The following is a 21,532-nucleotide window of genomic DNA, read 5'->3' as shown; positions in this document are numbered from 1 at the left end:
TTAGTATAGAAAAACTACCATGACACCAAACAAGGTTTGACACCACTCACCATATGGCAAACCTTTATAAAAATCCCCTTTGATATCCCTGTTCTTTCATTCTCAGAAGCAGCTGTCCTTTTCTCTCTCTAGAATCTCCCATCAGCCAGTGCCCAGGTCTTTTCAGAGCTTCCTCTTCACCTCATTAGGCTCCATACTCTTTCCCCTCCCCCATTGTTTTTCATATGCAGAATAATTCTATCCTCTATGCTTCTAATTTGCATCTGTACACTTATTAAGCTCAGCAAATAAAAGATTAGGAACCAGCATCTCTAAATGGCAACAAGAAATGGTAAAACACCAATTATGTTTCCCTGTCACAAAGAATTTTTATTTTTTAATTTCCCTGTTACCAAAAAAAAAAAAAAAAGACTGAAAATCTAACTAAGTTTCAAAGTGAAAAAATAAAACAGACTCAAAGCTGTGGGCTTCATGGGCATGTGACCTGTGCAGTCTACAGAATGTGACTCTTAAAACAGTCCTGCTGCTGCTGCTGCTAAGTCGCTTCAGTCGTGTCCAACTCTGTGCGACCCCACAGACGGCAGCCTACCAGGCTCCCCCGTCCCTGGGATTCTCCAGGCAAGAACACTGGAGTGGGTTGCTGTTTCCTTCTCCAATGCATGAAAGTGAAAAGGGAAAGTGAAGTCGCTCAGTCGTGTCTGACTCTTAGCGACCCCATGGACTGCAGCCTACCAGGCTCCTCCGTCCATGGCATTTTCCAGGCAAGAGTACTCGAGTGGTTCGCCAATGCCTTCTCCAAAACAGTCCTACAGTTGGTTTAATGTTCTTCTATCATCTTGAAATTCATAATACATTTTGAACAAAGGAGCCCCCCATCCTACATTTTCGTTTGGAAAATCATGCTGCCAACCCTGCTCTGTAGTGAAGTATGTCAGATGAAGAACTAGATTAAAGGGTGAAAAGACAGAATGTGAACAGTAGCTAATGGTATTGTTAGGGGAAGCACACGGATTGAGACTGCCCACCCTGGCCAGGCACTATAGTAACCATTTGCATGAGTTGTTTTATGACAGGAGATCCTGATAAGGAATACGGAACTAAGGAGCCACCACCAAACAGAAGAGTTCGGGAAAGGTCTAAAGGAGACACCGCGTGTCCGTCCACTTCCCAGAATCCCTCTCCCTAGCATCCATCTTGGCTGAGTGATGCATGCGCCACCAGGAAAGACTCTGAATTAGAATGATTGGCCAAAGACCACCCAGAAACTAATCCCATCACCATAAAACCCGAGACTGCAAGCCACGTGGCAGAGCAGTTCTCCTGGGTTCCCTTACCCTACTGCTCTCCACCTGGTTGCCCTTTCTTAATAAAATCTCTTGCTTTGTCAGCACATGTGTCTCCTCAGACAATTCATTTCCAAGTGTTAGACAAGAGCCCAGTTTTGGGCCCTGGAAGGGGTCCGCCTTCCTGCAACAAATGGCGACTCTGCCGGGACTCTTGTTAGCTGAGACTGACATCCTGACCACTCAGGGTACTCAGGGGCCAGCTTGCCTGCCAATGGACCAGATCCAGAGGCCGCAACTGGGACCCTTTTGTCCCTGGTCTCCTCCTGATGCGGACAACTGGCCAGAGTGCCCCGACCAGTAAGGAACAAGAGACTTTATTGACCTCTCTCCCCTTCCCTCTCTCTTTCCTCTCCTTAACCCTTCTTATCCTTCCCCGTTTTTCTAGTCCCCTGTCCTGGATGCAGGAATCTGGTCGAAGGGCCCTCAGTCTGAGCTGAGGATTGGAGACTGATCACCTCCTCTTGGCAGAGAACTTGAATTCTGGTTCTGGTCTGGTCTGATTTCTGGTAGGGCCGAGTTCCAGTCCTCCCTTCTCTGGAGGCCCAGGGAAAAGTCCCATAACGCCTGGATATCTGTAGGTGGCAGGAGACATCTGTAAGGCCACCCCTTTTGCTCCCCTCTCCCGCCTCCTCCCCATTCTTCTTTCAACCTGGCTTCCTTTTCTCCCTTTGAAATCTTTGATGTTAGTACTTGGATCTGAAGTTCTGTGTCTCTATAGGAGGCTTTCTGAGAGACTGTATTCTTGTATTTAAGGGAGTGTCTGATGAGGACTGCCAGGTTTATATGTGTGTGTTTTAACTCTGTGTTCTGTGTTGTGATTTTGATGGTCATTTTGCTTTGTCTGGCCACCATTTGGTTTAGACCTGCCGCCATTTTGTTAGAACTTGATTTTCTTTCCCTGTGCCTTGAGACCAGGGCTCTCAGGAACACTTATCTAGACCATCTCTAACTCCTGAGACTGAGGGAAAAGGGGAAAAAGACTTAAAATTTTTATTTATTTCAACTTTTTTTATAAACTAGTAAATTTTATATTGTAATATCTAATTCATGACTAAACTTAGAAAATGAAGCTAGATCTTGCACTGTGTCTGTCTAAATATGTCTTGATATGTCTTTGTCTCTGGGTAATATTTTTGAGGTTAATTTGTAAATGAGCTCTATTTAACTGGCTTAAAAAAGGTAAGCACTTACAAATCAAATAATTCTAAATTAAACAATAAATTCCAGGTTCATGTGAACTGGGAAATATTCAGTATTAAATACCTATATTAATGTTTGTTTGTTGACCTATCTAATATAGACATGTCTTAGAGTAATTAACATTAAGTAGAATATTTTCATTGTACCTAGGTTTAATATAAGTTAAATATTATATCTGTTACAAGTCTGTCAATAAGGAAATTACCTCGAGTGAAGAAACTTCTAAAAAAATGTAAATGAGATATGAGCTTTAATATAAACTCTATTAAGAATAATTATTCTTTAGAAATATCTGTCTAAAATTGTCTCTCCAGATTGGCATAACTTAAATTTCTAAGGGTTGTGCTAAGTGTTGGAAGTCTATTGAATAGTTAGGTCATTTCCAAATAAAATAAGATTTTGAAACATTTACTGCTGCTGCTAAGTTGCTTCAGTTGTGTCCAACTCTGTGTGACCCCATAGATGGCAGCCCACCAGGCTCCCCCGTCCCTGGGATTCTCCAGGCAAGAACACTGAAGTGGGTTGCCATTTCCTTCTCCAATGCATGAAATGAAAAGTGAAAGTGAAGTAGCTCAGTCGTGTCCAACTCTTAGCGATCCCATGGACTGCAGCTTACCAAGCTCCTCCATCCATGGGATTTTCTAGGCAAGAGTACTGGAGTGGGGTGCCATTGCCTTCTCTGGAAACATTTACTACTAAGCACTAATTTCCTTTTACAGAGAAACTAAAGAGATTTGGGACTATAAATGAATAATGTTTGGTGCCATCCTAAAATGTTTTAAGAAAGCAAGGGTTTTAGAAATTATCACTGATATTTATGCTCACCAATCTATAAAATGCTAATATAAAAGTTAATTCTTGGTTGCTAAATGAAAGTAGTAAGTGTGTTCTCAGTATTAAAAAAAAAGAAAGAAAAAGGTGTGAAAAATACTAAAGAGTTATGCATGATCAGGATTTTCTAAAATTGGATTACAATTAGTTAGATAAATGGATTTTGCTAGAAATGACACAGCCTTAAGAAAACTGGTTAGAGTCAACTAGGTCCAAGATGGCGGAGCTGACTTTCACTAGACCTTGAGCCTTGGTATTTAGGCCTATTGTGACATATCAACAAGCTAAATGATACACCCATCAACATGGACTAAATCTGACCAAATGTTCTAAACCCTTTTAATTGATCTTTTTGATACAACTTCTTATTTAGACTTCTTTTGAAGTTCTTTTGACCTCTAGCTAACTTTGGGGTGCTTCAGAGGGCCCCTGAAACATCCCAAAAAGAGATATTAAACTGTGTTTATTTGGTTGGTTAAATTACATGAAAAAGATTATCAAATGAGTAATAAATCTGCTCCTATTATAATGTATGCTAAAATTACTAATACAGATATCCTAGAAATTATATGGAGTTCTTAACATTCTGATATGTCCTGGTATTCTAATGGAAAACCTGATGACTTCACAAAAGTTAACAAAAGGACTGAATGAACCAGCAGATATGCTTATAATTTTTATGGTTTCTATCTGAAAAATTACTGGTTTTCAGCGAGTAGGGAAAACCTTCCTCAAACTAATTATGACAATACTTTGGTAAAATTAAATGTTATAAACAAAACAATTATATTTTCTCTCTATCTGACTCCTCCAAAAATTGGAAATTCTTAGGTTTCCAGTAGGTTTATCAAATGAGTTAGGAAGGTTAACTCACGGGTACAAAAATCTCAAGAAATTTTTGAGACCTTAAAAAGGGAAGAATTCACCTAGATTTGTTAGGCAAAATCTGTGATAAGCCTTTGGTGTGAGTTTCCCCAGCCCTGTTTTATTTTAAAAGTTCAGTCTGAGATTCTATGAATGTTTCAGCAAAATAAAAAGTCTATGATCAATTATGGTTATATAAATCATCAGACCAAAATTAGTGAGAACAGACCTATTTTGCAAACAAACTAGCCTTAATTTGGTTATATTTGATAAAAATGAGGGTAATTTTAGGGAGAAAAAGCTACTTCAAAAATGTTAAATCCCAGTTTGTCAATGGAGGTCTGCATCTCGTAGATAGTTCTTTGCTGTTATGTGATATTAATGTAAAATTTAATTGAATTCTTAAAGAATACCCTAAGTTTGTTTCTGAAGCTTATCTCAGTAATCTATCTTTGGATGAGTATCAGATGCCTCATGACCTGCAACCAGGACTGGAAAAAGACATAATTTAAGGGACTGTCTGGATGGAAGGACTCTTTTTTACCAGGTACTCTTAACTAGCTCATGCACAATGAAACTGAAGGGAAATTAACTCAGATTAATTCCCACTTCCAAAGGCCCCTACACTGGATTGGTCTATAGAGAAGACAGCTGACCTGATCTCACCTTAAAATGATGCTCAAGCAGGAGAAACTACACTACACCAAGATGAGAAGATGACGACATCAGAGGTAGACAGTTTGCCCAGGATGCTGGACCTGATTCATATGATCATTTATGTTTTCTTGATTTCTTAGACCTTTGCATATAAATCAAATGCTTTTCTATCATAGGCCTGATTCTATGCTAGTTTTAGAAATCAATTCAGTTGTTGGGTTTGTGGCCAATTACCTGTGTCTAGTTCTGGGTTACCTTGGTAAATTTCTCTACTACAAGACTCTAACTGGTTGGCTCTGAGAAAATTTACTTAAAAAAATTATAGTCATAGTCAGGTTACTGTGGTATTACTAGATGGGATCCCCTCACTGGGCCAATTAATAATGCCTGCTCTGACTCTGGCCATAAATTTGAGCTTTTTTCTATTACTCAAGCTCAATCAGAGCAATAAGAAAAGTTTCAGCAAAGAAGGAAAAATCTCCCACAATTATGGGATGGATTTATATAGATAACACAAGGCTATGGTAATTCAGGTTTAAAGTCTCCTTTGTGTTGGAAACAATTAAATCATACTAAGAATAATCAGTCTAGTAACACTAGAAAACTGGGCTATGTGCCTTATAGACGGTGGTGCCAACATATAATTTCCCTGGAAGATAAAGATTCTACAGAACTAAGTCAGATGACCTGAGATACATCTGAGATGACTGGGCTATATCTAATGGAAGCTCTTAAGTCTTACTTGTGACTTTACTAATACTGCTGGCTATGTTATTTGTATTTCACCTGTTTTACAAAATTGCTGTTTCTTACACTGTCAAATGTGTGTCTGAGGCCTCTAATGGAATAATATATAGTCCCATATGAGATCGATGATGCTAACAGTGTAACTCTAGATATGGGAAGAAGCAACAAGAGGGAATATTTTCCTGGACCAAGAGGCTAGTAAGACAGGTGGTCCAGAGAATTTTGGATACTGTTTTATGGCCTACTCCAGTAACAGCACATTGAGTGGCCTGTCAACAAAATCTTTGCCAAACCTCTTGAGAATGGATATTCTTAGCACCATGGGATAAAATGGTCATGAAATGCCCCCCTCAAAATCATGGTCAAGTTTATGAGCAAAAAGGGGCTCTACCAACTGAAGACTGACACTTGCCACCTACATCTACAAAGATTAAATCATGGCTGCTGCAACTGCTGACTTTCAACGCCCCTGAAAGGAGTTCAAGGTGAAAATCAGGAATGAGGCACGCTGTGCTCTGGGAAAAACTGGCAGAACAGGCCTTCAGATAGTTAGATCTTTTCAGGAGAAGATTTTTTGAGTCCCAATTCTTGCATCTTCTCATACCTAGAGAAACACTGACGTCATTAATGGTGAAATCTGCTTTGGCTATTAAGGAAAAGCTTACAATTAAAAGTCAAAATACAGTAGCTATGGTTGAGATATCCTGGGAAATAACTAGGTGATGCTATGGGTGTACTTTCAGATTAGATCTTGTATTGGTAAACACTTTAGTTTTCTGAGTCTTGTCAGGCTTGGATGCCACCATTCTCAAAACAATGTCTGCTGGAAGCTAGTAACTGCAGCTTGACTTTTTATAAAACTAGGCAACTGGTAGTTGAAGAAGTCAAGAAACACCTGGAGTAACAGGCAAATTTGGCCTTGGAATACGGAATGAAGCAGGGCAAAGACTATAATAGAGTTTTGCCAAGAAAATGCACTGGTCATAACAAACACCCTCTTCCAACAACACAAGAGAAGACTCTATACATGGACATCACCAGATGGTCAACACTGAAATCAGATTGATTATATTCTTTGCAGCCAAAGATGGAGAAGCTCTATACAGTCAGCAAAAACAAGACCAGGAGCTGACTGCAGCTCAGACCTTGAATTCCTTATTGCCAAATTCAGACTTAAATTGAAGAAAGTAGGGAAAACCACTAGACCATTCAGGTATGACCTAAATCAAATACCTTATGATTATACAGTGGAAGTGAGAAATAGATTTAAGTGCCTAGATCTGATAGATAGAGTGCCTGATGAACTATGGAATGAGGTTCGTGACATTGTACAGGAGACAGGGATCAAGACCATCCCCATGGAAAAGAAATGCAAAAGAGCAAAATGGCTGTCTGGGGAGGCCTTACAAATAGCTGTAAAAAGAAGAGAAGCGAAAAGCAAAGGAGAAAAGGAAAGATATAAACATCTGAATGCTGAGTTCCAAAGAATAGCAAGAAGAGATTAGAAAGCCTTCCTCAGCGATCAATGCAAAGAAATTAGAGGAAAACAACAGAATGGGAAAGAATAGAGATCTCTTCAAGAAAATCAGAGATACCAAAGGGACATTTCAAGCAAAGATGGGCTCGATAAAGGACAGAAATGGTATGGACTTAACAGAAGCAGAAGATATTAAGAAGAGATGGCAAGAATACACAGAAGAACTATACAAAAAAGAGCTTCACGACCCAGATAATCACAATGGTGTGATCACTGACCTAGAGCCAGACATCCTGGAATGTGAAGTCAAGTGGGCCTTAGAAAGCATCACTATGAACAAAGGTAGTGGAGGTGACAGAAATCCAGTTGAGCTATTACAAATCCTGAAAGATGATGCTGTGAAAATGCTGCACTCAATATGCCAGCAAATTTGGAAAACTCAGCAGTGGCCACACAACTGGAAAAGGTCAGTTTTCATTCTAATCCCAAAGAAAGCTCAAACTACTGCACAATTGCACTCATCTCACAAGCTAGTAAAGTAATGCTCAAAATTCTCCAAGCCAGGCTTCAGCAATATGTGAACCATGAACTTCCTGATGTGCAAGCTGGTTTTAGAAAAGGCAGAGGAACCAGAGATCAAATTGCCAACATCCGCTGGATCATGGAAAAAGCAAGAGAGTTTCAGCAAAACATCTATTTCCGCTTTATTGACTATGCCAAAGCCTTTGACTGTGTGGATCACAATAAACTGTGGAAAATTCTGAAAGAGATGGGAATACCCAGACCACCTGACCTGCCTATTGAGAAATCTGTATGCAGGTCAGGAAGCAACAGTTAGAACTGGACATGGAACAACAGACTGGTTCTAAATAGGAAAAGGAGTACGTCAAGGCTGTATATTGTCACCCTGTTTATTTAACTTATATGCAGAATATATCATGAGAATCGCTGGACTGGAAGAAACACAAGCTGGAATCAAGATTGCCGGGAGAAATATCAATAACCTCAGATATGCAGATGACACCACCCTTATGGCAGAAAGTAAAGAGGAACTAAAAAGCCTCTTGATGAAAGTGGAAGTGGAGAGTGAAAAAGTTGGCTTAAAGCTCAACATTCAGAAAACGAAGATCATGGCATCTGGTCCCATCACTTCATGGGAAATAGATGGGGAAACAGTGGAAACAGTGTCAGACTTTATTTTTCTGGGCTCCCAAATCACTGCAGATGGTGATTTCAGCCATGAAATAAAAAGACGCTTACTCCTTGGAAGGAAAGTTATGACCAACATAGACAGCATATTAAAAAGCAGAGACATTACTTTGTCAAAAATGGTCTATCTAGTCAAGGCTATGGTTTTTCCTGTGGTCATGTATGGATGTGAGAGTTGGACTGTGAAGAAGGCTGAGCGCTGAAGAATTGATGCTTTTGAACTGTGGTGTTGGAGAAGACTCTTGAGAGTCCCTTGGACTGCAAGGAGATCCAACCAGTCCATTCTGAAGGAGATCAGCCCTGGGATTTCTTTGGAAGGAATGATGCTGAAGCTGAGACTCCAGTACTTTGGCCACCTCATGCCAAGAGTTGACTCATTGGAAAAGACTCTGATCCTGGGAGGGATTGGGGGCAGGAGGAGAAGGGGACGGCAGAGGATGAGATGGCTGGATGGCATCACCGACTCGATGGACGTGAGTCTCAGTGAACTCAGGGAGTTGGTGATGGACAGGGAGGCCTGGCGTGCTGCGATTCATGGGGTCGCAAAGAGTCGGACACAACTGAGCGACTGATATGATCTGAGGCAACTGGTTACCTCACTACAAGTCTCCCTGAAGTGCCAGGTCCAGACTGGGTTTCAAGCCTATTCTTCTAAAAAGAAATGAGATTTATTTTGCCTACTAAATTCCAGTTATCACTCCTCCAACTACTTCTAATTGGGTCTGTTACACCAAAACGGCAGACCAAGGCATTGAGATTTTAATCATACAAGACTCAGATCTAGAACTTGGAACTCAGAAATACTTCCAATTCAGTGTCTACACTCCAAGCTGAGGGAGTCCTATGTCCCATTTTGACAGGAAGTTATCACAGTCATAGTTGCCTAGTTCCCTAAATTAAAACTGAGTAGAACTCTGTGGGGCTCTGGAGTAGAGATCTGTTCTGTGTTCTCCATTGCTTGTCTGTAGGATATAGGCTTCATTCAGCCTCCTTGACCTTCCCTGAGTGCCAAAGGGTGGATTCAAATAATTACTAATCAGGGAAGGGAGTGGATACAGAAACAGGAGAAACAAAGGTTGGTACAGCCTCCAGACAGAGTCCTGGTTCCTACTCAAAGAAATATGCCTAACAGTGTCTTTGAGCCCCCATCCAGGGGGAGGATGGTAACTTCAGACTGAACACAAGATTCCTGGAGCACAGCTCTGTTGCCTCACCACTAACCAATCAAAAAGGGTCACAAATCCTGCAACCCTCACCCCAAATGTTGCCTTGTGTTTCCAGGGACCAGACATGACCATCCTTTTAGGCCTCCTGTTTTGGCCCTTGTCCATTTCATCTCTGAGAGGGGCCAACAGTTTTAAACTAAATTGCTGTTACTACAAAGGTGGAAGCTGGTTTCAGATGTGAAACACCCCAACTTAGATCAGGTAGAGAGAGAGACTTCTGCTCTGCTAGGCAGGCCTATGCCCATACACGGCAGGAAGAAGTTACAGAAGAAAGAGACCTCTGCCCCAATTCCCAAGAAGTATATTGAGTATGAAGTCTCTCAGGGGGGAGTTGTTAGGGGAAGCACACAGACTGAGACCACCCACCCTAGCCAGGTACTATAGTAACCATTTGCATGAGTTGTTTTATGACAGGAGATCCTGATAAGGAATATGGAACTAATGAGCCACCACCAACCGGAAGAGTTCGGGAAAGGTCTAAAGGAGACACCGCGTGTCCGTCCACTTCCCAGAATCCCTCTCGCTAGCATCCAACTTGGCTGAGTGATGTGTGCGCCACCAGGAAAGACTCTGATTTAGAATGATTGGTCAAAGACCACCCGGAAACTAATCCCACCACGTGGCAGAGCAGTTCTCCTGGGTTCCCTTACCCTACTGCACCCCACCCGGGTGCCCTTTCCCAATAAAATCTCTTGCTTTGCCAGCACATGTGTCTCCTTGGACAATTCATTTCCGAGTGTTAGACAAGAGCCCAGTTTCGGGCCCTGGAAGGGGTCCGCTTTCCTGCAACAGTATCAGCTTGAAGAGGATTTTGCTAGGGCTTTATTTGAGGGTCTACCTATGCTGCAGTCTTTTCTGGGCCTCAGCCTCAAACAGACCTGAATTTGCATTCTGACTCTGCCAGGTACTAGCTAGTCAACTTGGACAAATTAGTAAACTTCTCTTTGCCTCAGTTTACTCATCTGCAAAATGGGAATAGAATTTACTTTGAAGAATTCTAAGCATTACATGAAGTCATACACGAAATGCTTAATACAATGTAAAACCATAAATATTTCATCATATGTCTTTCACTTTTTATATTGTTTCTAACTTTAATAACATTACTTTGTTTTCATGATATTGATTTTTATAAATAATTCTCTTAATCACAAATATGACCAGTTTTCCATTTATAACAGTGCTACAGTTTCCTTTTAAAACAAATGCATTTATATTAAAAAGTGAGGCAATTTAAAGAAAATATGAATAACCGGTAGCATTAAGATAACAAATTATGAAGGTGTTATACAAATGACTGAAGCAGGAGAAACACCTGTCTAGTGAAATCTCAATTTTTAGACAAGATAACTGAAACCTAAACAGGTAAAACGATTCCTCAAAAGTCACATAGCAAGTCAGTGGCAGAATCACGATGACTCAGGTCTCCTAACTCCTAGTTCAGGGTTCCTCCAACTACACCACATATACAAATGGTTAAATCAAGACCAAAGTTCGTGTTTAGTGTGGTACCAGGCAGTCAATCAAGGTGCACTGCCTCATTTACTCACCAAGCATAACAGAGAAATGAAGTATAATAATACAAAAACTAGTCAAGAGGTTCCCCGCCCCCCCATGGAGCTAAAACATTCTGAATATGTTACTTACTGGTCAATCTTTATTTCTCTTTTTTAATCTCCCCCCCAAAATGGACATGCAATAAGGACTAACCCAGTAAGTTAGAGAACTGGTGGAGGAAATGGGATCAAATTCCCAGTCCTGATCTACTGGTCTCTTCATCCTGTATGCCACTAGTTTATATGCCTTGTGCATAAAAACAACGTGAAAAGCAAGGTCAAAATGACAATACAACCTGGAGCTATCCCAGCAGTTACTTCAGATCCCTCAACCTCAATTCCCTCTGGTGGCATTAAATCTAAGAGAACTCAGAAGGGCCTGTCTATGAAGAAGGGAAATTTTAGCTCTGGGACCAAGTACCCTGATTTCACTGCAATACTCCAAGGGCGTGGCCAAATTATTTTTATTTATTTTACCCTGAATATACTCTGACCACCTGATGCAAAGAGCCGATTCATTGCAAAAGACACTGATGCTGGGAAACACTGAAGGCAAAAGAGAAGAGGGCAGAAGGGGATGAAATTGTTAGACAGCATCACCGACTAACTGGACATGAATTTGAGCAAACTCTAGGAGATAGTGAAGGACAGGGAATCCTGGCATTGGGTCGCTAAGAGTCAGACATGACTTAGCAACTTAATTAACAACAATAGTATGTTTTAGTTTGCTAGGGTCATTGTAAGAAAGCACCATAAACCTAGTGGCTTGAACAACAGAAATTTATTGTTTCAACAATTCCAGTGGCCAGAAGTTCAAAATTAAGATGTCAACAGGGTTGATTCTTTCTGAGAACTGTGAAAGAAAGCCTCTCTCCTTGGCTTATAGATGGCTGTCTACTCCCCGTGTCTATTCATATAGTCTTTATACTATCAATGTCTATCTCTGTGTTCAAATCTCTCCTTTTTATAATGAAACCATTCATACTGGATTAGGGCCCACTTCACTTTAACTTGATTACCTCTATAAAGACCTTATCTCCAAATCAGGTCACATTCTGAGGTACCAGTACAAAAAATGTACTACATTTTTTGATGCAGGGAGCGGGGAGATACACGTTAACCCATCGCATAATTGAGTTAAATCATTTTAAATGCAAAATGATATTTAATCCATCCAGTCGTATGTTACCTTTTGAGGATCTGGGAAATTTGACAACATAAAGAATGAATCATGGACTATTTTAAGAGAAAACATGTTAAACCTATATTGGAAAAAGTCCTCATGGGAATAAAGAAATTACACTGAATAACAGTATTCTCTTTTTCAAAGAGATCTACTCAAAACAGAAGTAGAAAATGAAGAACTCATGAACTAAGAAAATACAACAATATATAGTTGTATTTTCTAAATTACTTTTTCAGAGAATGAAAAAGGTCTCAGTTTGTAAGGTTCTCAGTTTTATTTGTAACTAACATTTACAAATACATTAAAAGTAATTCAGAAATACTTTGTATTTTAGATGAATAGTAGGAAAAATACATATGAATAATCTTAAATAATATGATTTGTAAATGATCATTTACAATGCATCTTAAAATATTTTTTAAAGAGCAGGAATCATATTTTTCTACCTTACTTAAAATAGTTGATAAAAGAGTGCATAACGTATACTATATTTAACACTAAATTTTATCCCCAAGCAACCATGACACAGTATATAGTGGTTTCTGTTCCTTTTACTTACAATGCCTCTGCCCAATTTTTGCCTCCTCCTTTTGACTGTGGAGGATCTTAGTTGAAGAGATGGAAGGACTCTTGGGAGGGCAGGGAGAGAGAAGTCACTGAGATTAGACGTGGGGATCATGGAAGGTCTTTGGGTTTGAAGCTGGAGCTTGAGGGAAGGAGGGAGGGAAGAATACTGTGGGAAACCCAAGTCCTTTATGCAGAGGAGGGGACAAAATACCATAGTGAGGGGGTTGGGAGGGAGGGCAGCCTGAAGGAGGTAAGGTAGACAAGGCCCTTTCTTGACAAGGGTATCTTTGAGCTAAGAGAGCAGGCTGTGGGGAAAGGAAAAGTACTGGATTTGGGGGCGGGGCAGCAAGAAAGATCTGGAGGAGGAAAGACTTTGAGTGAGGAAAGTGAGGCCACAAGAGCACTGAGTAGGAGGAGGAAAAGAAGACTTCTGAGGAAGGAGAGTACCTGTGGGTGGTGAGGAAGAAAAACTTGTGAGTGGGGAGATTAGGGGGCCTTTGGAGGGCCAAAACAAGCATCTAGGGGAGGGGAGTGAGCAAAGGTCTCAAGGAGGGTAAATAAGAGAAGGAAAGGATTTTGACTGAGGAGCTCTTTGTGAAGGTATGTTAGAGTGAGAAGAACAATGAAGGCATTTTAAGAGGGAGGTGAGAGAGTGAAGACCTTGAGTGAGGGGAGTAAAGGGCTTTGTGAAATAAGGAAGAAAAGTTTTTGAATGAGGGGAGAGAAGACTTGTATGGTGATCCAAGAAAAGTCATTATGGGGAGGTAAAGAATGAAAGGACCTTGACTAAAGGTTAAGAAGAACTTCTGGAGTGGTGATGAAGAGGGGAAAGCACTTGTGAGAATAAAAGAGGAAAGGGATTCGTGACTGAGGTGACAGCAGGAGTGTCTTCGTGAGCATACGTAAAGGAGAAAAGTTCTTTGAGAAAGGTGAGGGAGTTTAGTACTAAGTGCAGAGAGGGAAGTTCCTACTTTGTGAAAGGACTGGAGGGAAAGAGGCCTTACAGGGGAGGAAGGGAAGTCATTTTGTGAGGTTAGAGGAGGCAGGGATGGCAACCATGAAAAAAAGGGAAGGGCTTCCCTGGTGGCTCAGTGGTAAAGAATCTGCCTGCAATGCAGGAGACCCGGGTTCGATCCCTGGGTTGGGAAAATCCCTTGGAGAAGGACATGGCAACACACTCCAGTATTCTTGACTAGAGAATTCTATGGACAGAGGAGCCTGGTGGGCTACAGTCCATGGGATCACAGAGAGTCAGACATGACTGAGCTACTAACACGTTCACTTCCACTTTTGTGAGAGGAAGTAAGCAAGGAAAGGTCTTTGAGAAAGGAGGTGATATAGAAATGAATTTGATAGGTTAGGTAAGGGGGGTTAGTAAGGTGAGGTTAGAGGTGGAAGAGCTTTAAGAGAGGAAGTGTGGAGATTAGCACTTTGAACAGTGAGGTGAGGGAGCTTAGTAATGATAAATAGGAAAAGGAGTACGTCAAGGCTGTATATTGTCACACTGCTTATTTAACTTATATGCAGAGTACATCATGAGAAACGCTGGGCTGGAAGAAGCACAAGCTGGAATCAAGACTGCCAGGAGAAATATCAATAACCTCAGATATGCAGATTACACCACCCTTATGGCAAAAAGTGAAGAAGAACTAAAGAGCCTCTCAATGCAAGTGAAAGAGGAGAGTGAAAAAGTTGGCTTAAAGCTCAACATTCAGAAAACTAAGATCATGGCATCCGGTTCCATCACTTCATGGCAAATAGATGGGGAAACAGTGGCTGACTTTACTTTTGGGGGCTCCAAAATCACTGCAGATGGTGACTGCAGCCATGAAATTAAAAGACGCTTACTCCTTGGAAGGAAAGTTATGACCAACCTAGACAGCATATTAAAAAGCCAGAGACATTACTTTGCCAACAAAGATCCATCTAGTCAAGGCTATGGTTTTTCCAGTAGTCATGTATGTATGTGAGAGTTGGACTATAAAGAAAGCTGAGCACCAAAGAATTGATGCTTTTGAACTGTGGTGTTGGAGAAGACTCTTGAGAGTCCCTTGGACTGCAAGGAGAACCAACCAAGTTCATCCTAAAGGAGATGAGTCCTGGGTGTTCATTGGAAGGACTGATGTTGAAGCTGAAATTCCAATACTTTGGCCACCTGATGTGAAGAGCTGACTCATTTTAAAGACCATGATGCTGGAAAAGATTGAGGGCAGGAGGAGAAGGGGACAAAAGAGGATGAGATGGTTGGCTGGCATCACCGACTCAATAGACATGGGTTTGGGTGAACTCCGGGAGTTGGTGATAGACAGGGAGGCCTAGTGTACTGAGGTTCATGGGGTCGCAAAGAGATACAACTGAGCGACTGAACTGAGATTGAACTGATACTGATTATGTGATAGGAGATAATAAAAAGTTCTTAGGAGAAATGAGGGATGGAAGTCATTCATGAGGGAAAGAAGGGTGTTTGTGCAAGTTGTTGAGGAAAATTAGTAGCTTGTGAAAGGAAGCTAGGGAAGAAGACCTTTTAGAGAAGACCTATTTTAAGTAAAGACACTGAAACACTCATCTAAACTTCCCTATAAAGAAAAGTCGCTTCACTGGTGATTTCTATCAAATATTTAAAGAAGTAATACTAATCCTTCTCAAACTCTTCCAAAAACAGAAAAAGAGGGAACAGGTCTTTCCTCATTCTATGATGCCAGTATTAATCTTATACCAAAGCCAGACAAAGATACCACAAGAAAAAAAAAATACAAACAAATATCACATATAAATACAGATACAAAATACTGGCAAATCAAATGCAACTGCATATTAAAAACAGTATACAAAATAACCAAGTGGGGTTTAATCCCAAGAATCCAAGGATGGTTCAACATAATAATATCAATGGAACACACCACCTTAACAGAATAAAGGAAAAAAAAACTCACATGGTCATCTCAATTGGTATGGAGAAAATATTTGGCAAAATACAACAACTTTTATGATCAAACCACTCACCAAACTATGAATAGAAGGGATTTTCCTCAATATGATAAAGAGCATTTATGAAAAATCAACAGCTAACATCATAATCAATAGCGAAAAACCAAAAGCTTTCCCTTTAAGATTAGAAGAGAAGGATGCCCGCTTCTACCACTGCTATTCAACACTGTATTGAAAGTTCTAGTCAGAGCAAGTAGAATATAAAATGAAATAAAAGACATCCAAAATGTAAAGGAAAAACAACTATCTCTATTCACAGATAAAATAATTCTATAGGCAGAATATTTTTAAAGTTCACAACAAAACTTACTAGAGCTCATACAATTCAGCCAAGTTGTAGGGTACATGATCAACATGCAAAAGTAAGTTGTGCTTCTATATACCAGCAATAAATAATCCAAAAAGGAAATTAAGAAAACAACTCAATTTACAATAGCACCCAAAAGAATAAAATATAGAGGACTAAATTTGACCAAGGAGGTTAAAAACTTGTATAATGAATACTATAAAACATTGCTGAAATAAATTAAAGAAGATATCCATTAATGGAAAGACATGCCATGTTCATAGCTTAAAAGACTTAATGCTGTTATGATAGCAATACTGTCCACTGTGATCTACAGATTAAATACAATCTCTATCAAAACTTATGACCTTTTTGCATAAATAGAAAAGTTAGTCCTCAAATTTATATGGAATTATAAGAGGCCTTGAATACTCAAAGCAATATGAGAAGAAACAAAACTGAAGGAATCACATGTCCAACTTTCTCAACTTGCTACAAACCTATAGCAATCAGAGTATGGTACTGGCATAGGAACAGACACATAGACCAACAAAACAGAACTTAAGAGTCCATCAATAAACCCATAGGTCTATGGTCAACTGATTTTCAACAGGGTGCCAAGACTATTCGAAGGGGAATGAATAGTCTCTTCAACAAATGGCACTGAAATAACTGAATCAGTTCAGTTCAGTTCAGTCGCTCAGTCATGTCCGACTCTTTGCGACCCCATGAATCACAGCACGCCAGGCCTCCCTGTCCATCACCAACTCCTGGAGTTACTCAAACTCATGTCCATTGAGTCAGTGATGCCATCCAGACATCTCATCCTCTGTCGTCCCCTTCTCCTCCTGCCCCCAATCCCTCCCAGCATCAGAGTCTTTTCCAATGAGTCAACTCTTCGCATGAGGCGGCCAAAGTACTGGAGTTTCAGCTTTAGCATCAGTCCTTCCAATGAACACCCAGGACTGATCTCCTTTAGAATGGACTAGTTGGATCTCCTTGCAGTCCAAGGGACTCTGAAGAGTCTTCTCCAACACCACAGTTCAAATATTCACATGTAAAAGAACGTTAGACCCCTAACATGCACCACAAACAAAAATTAATACAAACCAGATCAACAACCTAAATATAAGGACTAAAACCACAAAACTATTAAAATAAAACAGATGAATGGATAAAGAAGCTGTGATGCATACATACAATGGAATATTACTCAGCCACAAAAAGGAACATGTTTTGAGTCAGTTCTAATGAGGTGGATGAACCTAGTGCCTATCATACAGTGAAGTCAGAAAAACAAATATTGTACACTAATGCATATATCTGGAATCTAGAAAGATGGTATTGATGAATCTATTTGCAGGGCAACAATGGAGACTCAAACATAGAGAAGAGACTTACCAATATGGGGGTGGAAGCAGGAAGGAGAGGGTGGAACAAATGGAGAGAGTACAGTGGAAACATATACATATTACATTTTACCATATGTAAAATATATAGCCAAAGGGAATTTGCTGTTTGACTCAGGGAACTCAACCTAGAGGGGTGGGATGGGGTGGGAGGAGGGAGGGGGAATCAAGAGAGGGGGACATATGTATACCTATGGCTGATTCATGTTGATATATGGCAGAAACCAACACAATACTGTAAGGAAAGTATCCTTCAATTAAAAATGCATAAATTTTTTAAAAAGAAAACCTACAGAATGAGAGAAAATATTTAAAAATCACATATTCTGAATATATGAAGAACTCTTACAACTCAGTAACAAAACCACAAACAATCCACTTTTAAATGGTTAAATGATTTGAATAGGTATTTCTGCAAAAAGCATATGAAAAGCTACTCAATATCATTAGTCATTAGGGAAATACTAATGAAAACCACAATACGATACCACTTCACTTGCACTAGGATGGCGCTCATACATAAGGGAGATGGTAAAAAATCCTGGTTAAATGAGGACCCTCATACACTGTCATGGGCTTCCTAGGGAGTGCTGTGCTGTGCTATGTACTAAGTCGCTTCAGTCACGTCTGACTCTTTGCAATCCTATGGGCTACTGCCTGTCAGGCTTCTCTGTCCATGGGATTGTCCAGCAAAGAATACTGGAGTGGGTTGCCATTTCTTTCTCCAGGGGATCTACCCCACCTAGGAATTGAACCGGTGTCTCTTAAGTCTCCTGCATCGGCAGGTGGGTTCTTTACCATTAGTGCCACCTGGGAACCTGCCTGCCAATGCAGGAGATGTAAGAGACATGGGTTTCACCACTGGTTGGGAAGATGCCCTGGAGAAGGGCATGACAACCCACTCCAGTAATCTTGCCTGGAGAATCCCAGGGACAAATGAACCTGGCGGGCTACAGTCCATAGGGTCCCAGAGTCAGACATGACTGAAGAGACTTAGCACACAGCACACATACACTGTCAGTGGCTCAACCACTTTGGAAAAAATTGGGGACTTCCTCAAACAGGTCAACATGGAATTCCCATTTGACCTAGCAATTCCACTCCTAGGTACATGCTCAGGAGAAGTGAAAACATATACAAAAATTTGTAGAGGAATATTCATAACAATGGAGCTTCCCTGGTAGCTCAGCTGTAAAGAACCTGCCTGCAATGCAGGAAACCCTGGTTCAATTCCTAGCTTGGCAAGATCCCCTGGAGAAGGGAACGGCACTCCACTTCAGTATTCTTGGGCTTCCCTGGTGGTTCAGATGGTAAAGAATCCACCTGCAATGTGGGAGACCTGAGCTTGATCCCTGGGTTGGGAAGATCCCCTGAAGAAAAGCATGGTAACCCACTCCAGTATTCCTGCCTGGAAAATCCCCATGCACAGAGGAGCCTGGCAGACTACAGTCCATGGGGTTGTAGAGTCAGGCATGACTGAGTGACTAAGCACATTCATAACAGTATTATTCAAAATACCCAGCAAGTGGAAAGAGAAAAACCCTAGGGAAAAACCTAAAAGCCAGCAATTTGATAAATGGACAAACAAAATGGAGTATATTCATACCATACAGTCCATGGGGTCGTAGAGTCGGGCATGACTGAGTGACTAAGCACATTCATAACAGTATTATTCAAAATACCCAGCAAGTGGAAAGAGAAAAACCCTGGGGAAAAACCCAAAAGCCCAGCAATTTGATAAATGGACAAACAAAATGGAGTATATTCATACCACAGAATAGTATTCAGCCATAAAAAAGGGATGAAGCACCAATACATATGCTACAACGTTCCAAAATCTCGAAACCATTACACCAAATAGAATAAGCCATATACAAGGAAGGACAAATATTACATGTTCCCATGGATAGTAAAAGTCCAAAACAAATCCATAGGGACAGGGCCTGGGAAATGAGGAGTAACTGCAGTCTTAGTGGGTATAGGTTTAAATTCGGGGAGAGGAAAATATTTTGGAACTAGAGAGAGGTGGTGGCTGCTCAACGTTTCAATATCTAAATGCCACCACACTGTTCACTACCAGTTTATTTTATGTTCCGAGAATTTCACCTCCATTTTGTTTTATAAAATGGCAGGAGGTGAGAGGGGGTAGGGCTTTGTGCAGGCAAGTGGGGAGGGAAGGTTTTTCTGAGCTGATGGAAGGGACGGAAGGTGCTTCTGAAGGGAGAGGAGGAGGGAAGCCATTTGTCTATCAATAAGAGGGCCGACTGTGAGGGAGGCATGGATGGCCTTCGCACCACAGCGCGCAGAGGTTCCCCCCCCCGCCACCCGCTTTGACATCTTCCCCTCACCCTCACCCTCCAGTTCCCCTGAGGGACCCCTGCCCAATGTCCTCTGGGCAGGCACTCACCAGTACTCATGTAGAAGCACAGCAGCAGGAGGAACCAGAAACCTATCAGGAACAGCCCGAAGCGCTGGCTGACCCACACCTTTAGTGTAGACCGGCGTGTCCCACCCCGGACGCCATGCACAGATGTGGCCTGCCCCCTAGACTGCTGTGCGGACGCCATTCTACCCCTAGGCTGTGACCCCGTCGCTGGGTTCTCCGCACTGCTCTCCCCTCCCAAATTGACCTTCTTGGAGCGCGCCCACTGCAGTGCTCGGATCTTTGCCAGGGTCCTCGACCGAATCCTCCCCCGGGTCGACTTTCTATCAGTAGGCATAATTCGGGGTGGCCGCCACGCTGAGGTACTCCCTCTCTGATGGCCGCCCAAGACCCAGAAGACCTCGGGGCAGTGACGCTTACGTGACATCCTCTCCCCTGTGGCACGTGCGGCTCTCCTGCCGTTCCTAGGCCACGCCCATTCGTAAAGGCGTGGCATGTCTAGTTGTTTCTGCCCATGCGCCCCACGCAAGGCCCGGCCCTTGTAGGGCGTGGTAAACGTTGTCTAATGAATGAGTGGACCCAAACGGCCTGTGCCAGCCGCTGAGCGGCATCAAGCACCAACAAAAAAGCCTAGCTGGAATTTGTACATCAGCCTTGGCTCTTAATTCCGCTTCAAAGTCAGTCCTCTGACACCTCTGTGGTCACCACATTTAGTCACTGCAACACCGCCAGATAAATGTGGCTTTTTAAATGTACATTTTCATTAATTAAAATTAAATGGAATTAAAAAATTGCTTTCTCAGTCCCTGTAGCCCCACACCAAGTGTTTGGTAGCTACACACGGCTCTGGTGACGATATCAGACGGGGAAAAAACGAGGATCTCCGTCATGGCAGAAAGTCGTTATGGGCAGCGCTGGATAGGACAAGTGACCGTTGGGACTATGATATATATTCGGGTGCTTGCTACCCTGCAGTAGGAGCTTTTAAGTGGAACAACATGGTATTTGCCTTTAGAGACCTTAAAGTTGTTATGAATAAATTATACAGTGGGACAATATGATAATACAAAGTGTGTGCTGCTGCTGCTACTAAATCGATTCAGTTGTGTCCAATTCTATGCAACCCCACAGACGGCAGCTCACCAGGCTCCTCTGTCCCTGGGATTCTCCAGGCAAGAATACTGGAGTGGGTTGCCATTTCCTTCTTCAATGCATGAAAGTGAAAAGTGAAGTGAAGTCACTCAGTCGTGTCCGACTCCTAGCGACCCCATGGACTGCAGCCTATCAGGCTCCTCCGTCCATGGGATGTTCCAGGCAAGAGTACTGGAGTGGGTTGCCATTGCCTTGTCTGCAAAGTGTGTGAGGAACACAAAAAAGAGACTCAGAACCCTTCAGTTTGAATCCCATCATTTGTCACTAATGAATTAGGTGCCTGCCTTCTCCTGTGCCTCAGTGCTGCATGTGTAAAATGAGAGAGTTAACATTGTCTGAAAGTCCCCTCCTGATTCTAAAATCTGACTCTTGGGCAAAATCCCATTAACTCACTTGGTTTGGCCACATCTGGAAAAGCATCTTGTAGGTGATGCTGGAGCACTTGTTC

The 21,532-nt window shown here is 41.6% G+C and overlaps 1 protein-coding gene and 1 long non-coding RNA gene across 3 annotated transcripts in view; one reads left to right on the top strand and one right to left on the bottom strand.

The window, feature by feature from the left end:
- Window positions 1-20,389, bottom strand: part of FMR1NB (FMR1 neighbor) — a 48,688-nt gene extending 28,299 nt beyond the window's left edge. For both annotated transcript variants that reach the window (XM_006080186.4, XM_025276477.3), the window contains exon 1: window positions 19,957-20,389. In XM_006080186.4, coding sequence (XP_006080248.3) covers window positions 19,957-20,359 — 403 coding nt within the window. In that variant the 5' untranslated portion in view covers window positions 20,360-20,389. The remainder of the gene's footprint in view (window positions 1-19,956) is intronic.
- LOC123331869 lies at window positions 1,434-10,025 on the top strand. Its single transcript, XR_006548675.1, has 3 exons — window positions 1,434-1,643; window positions 4,859-4,972; window positions 9,972-10,025. It is a non-coding gene; the product is annotated as an uncharacterized LOC123331869 (long non-coding RNA).
- Window positions 20,390-21,532: the final 1,143 nt, after the last annotated feature.

Source organism: Bubalus bubalis, chromosome X (genome assembly GCF_019923935.1).
Source record: "Bubalus bubalis isolate 160015118507 breed Murrah chromosome X, NDDB_SH_1, whole genome shotgun sequence".
In the NCBI taxonomy this organism is placed as follows: domain Eukaryota; kingdom Metazoa; phylum Chordata; class Mammalia; order Artiodactyla; family Bovidae; genus Bubalus; species Bubalus bubalis.
The sequence above is the reverse complement of the archived record's forward strand: the minus strand, read 5'-3'. Positions and strand labels throughout refer to the sequence as shown.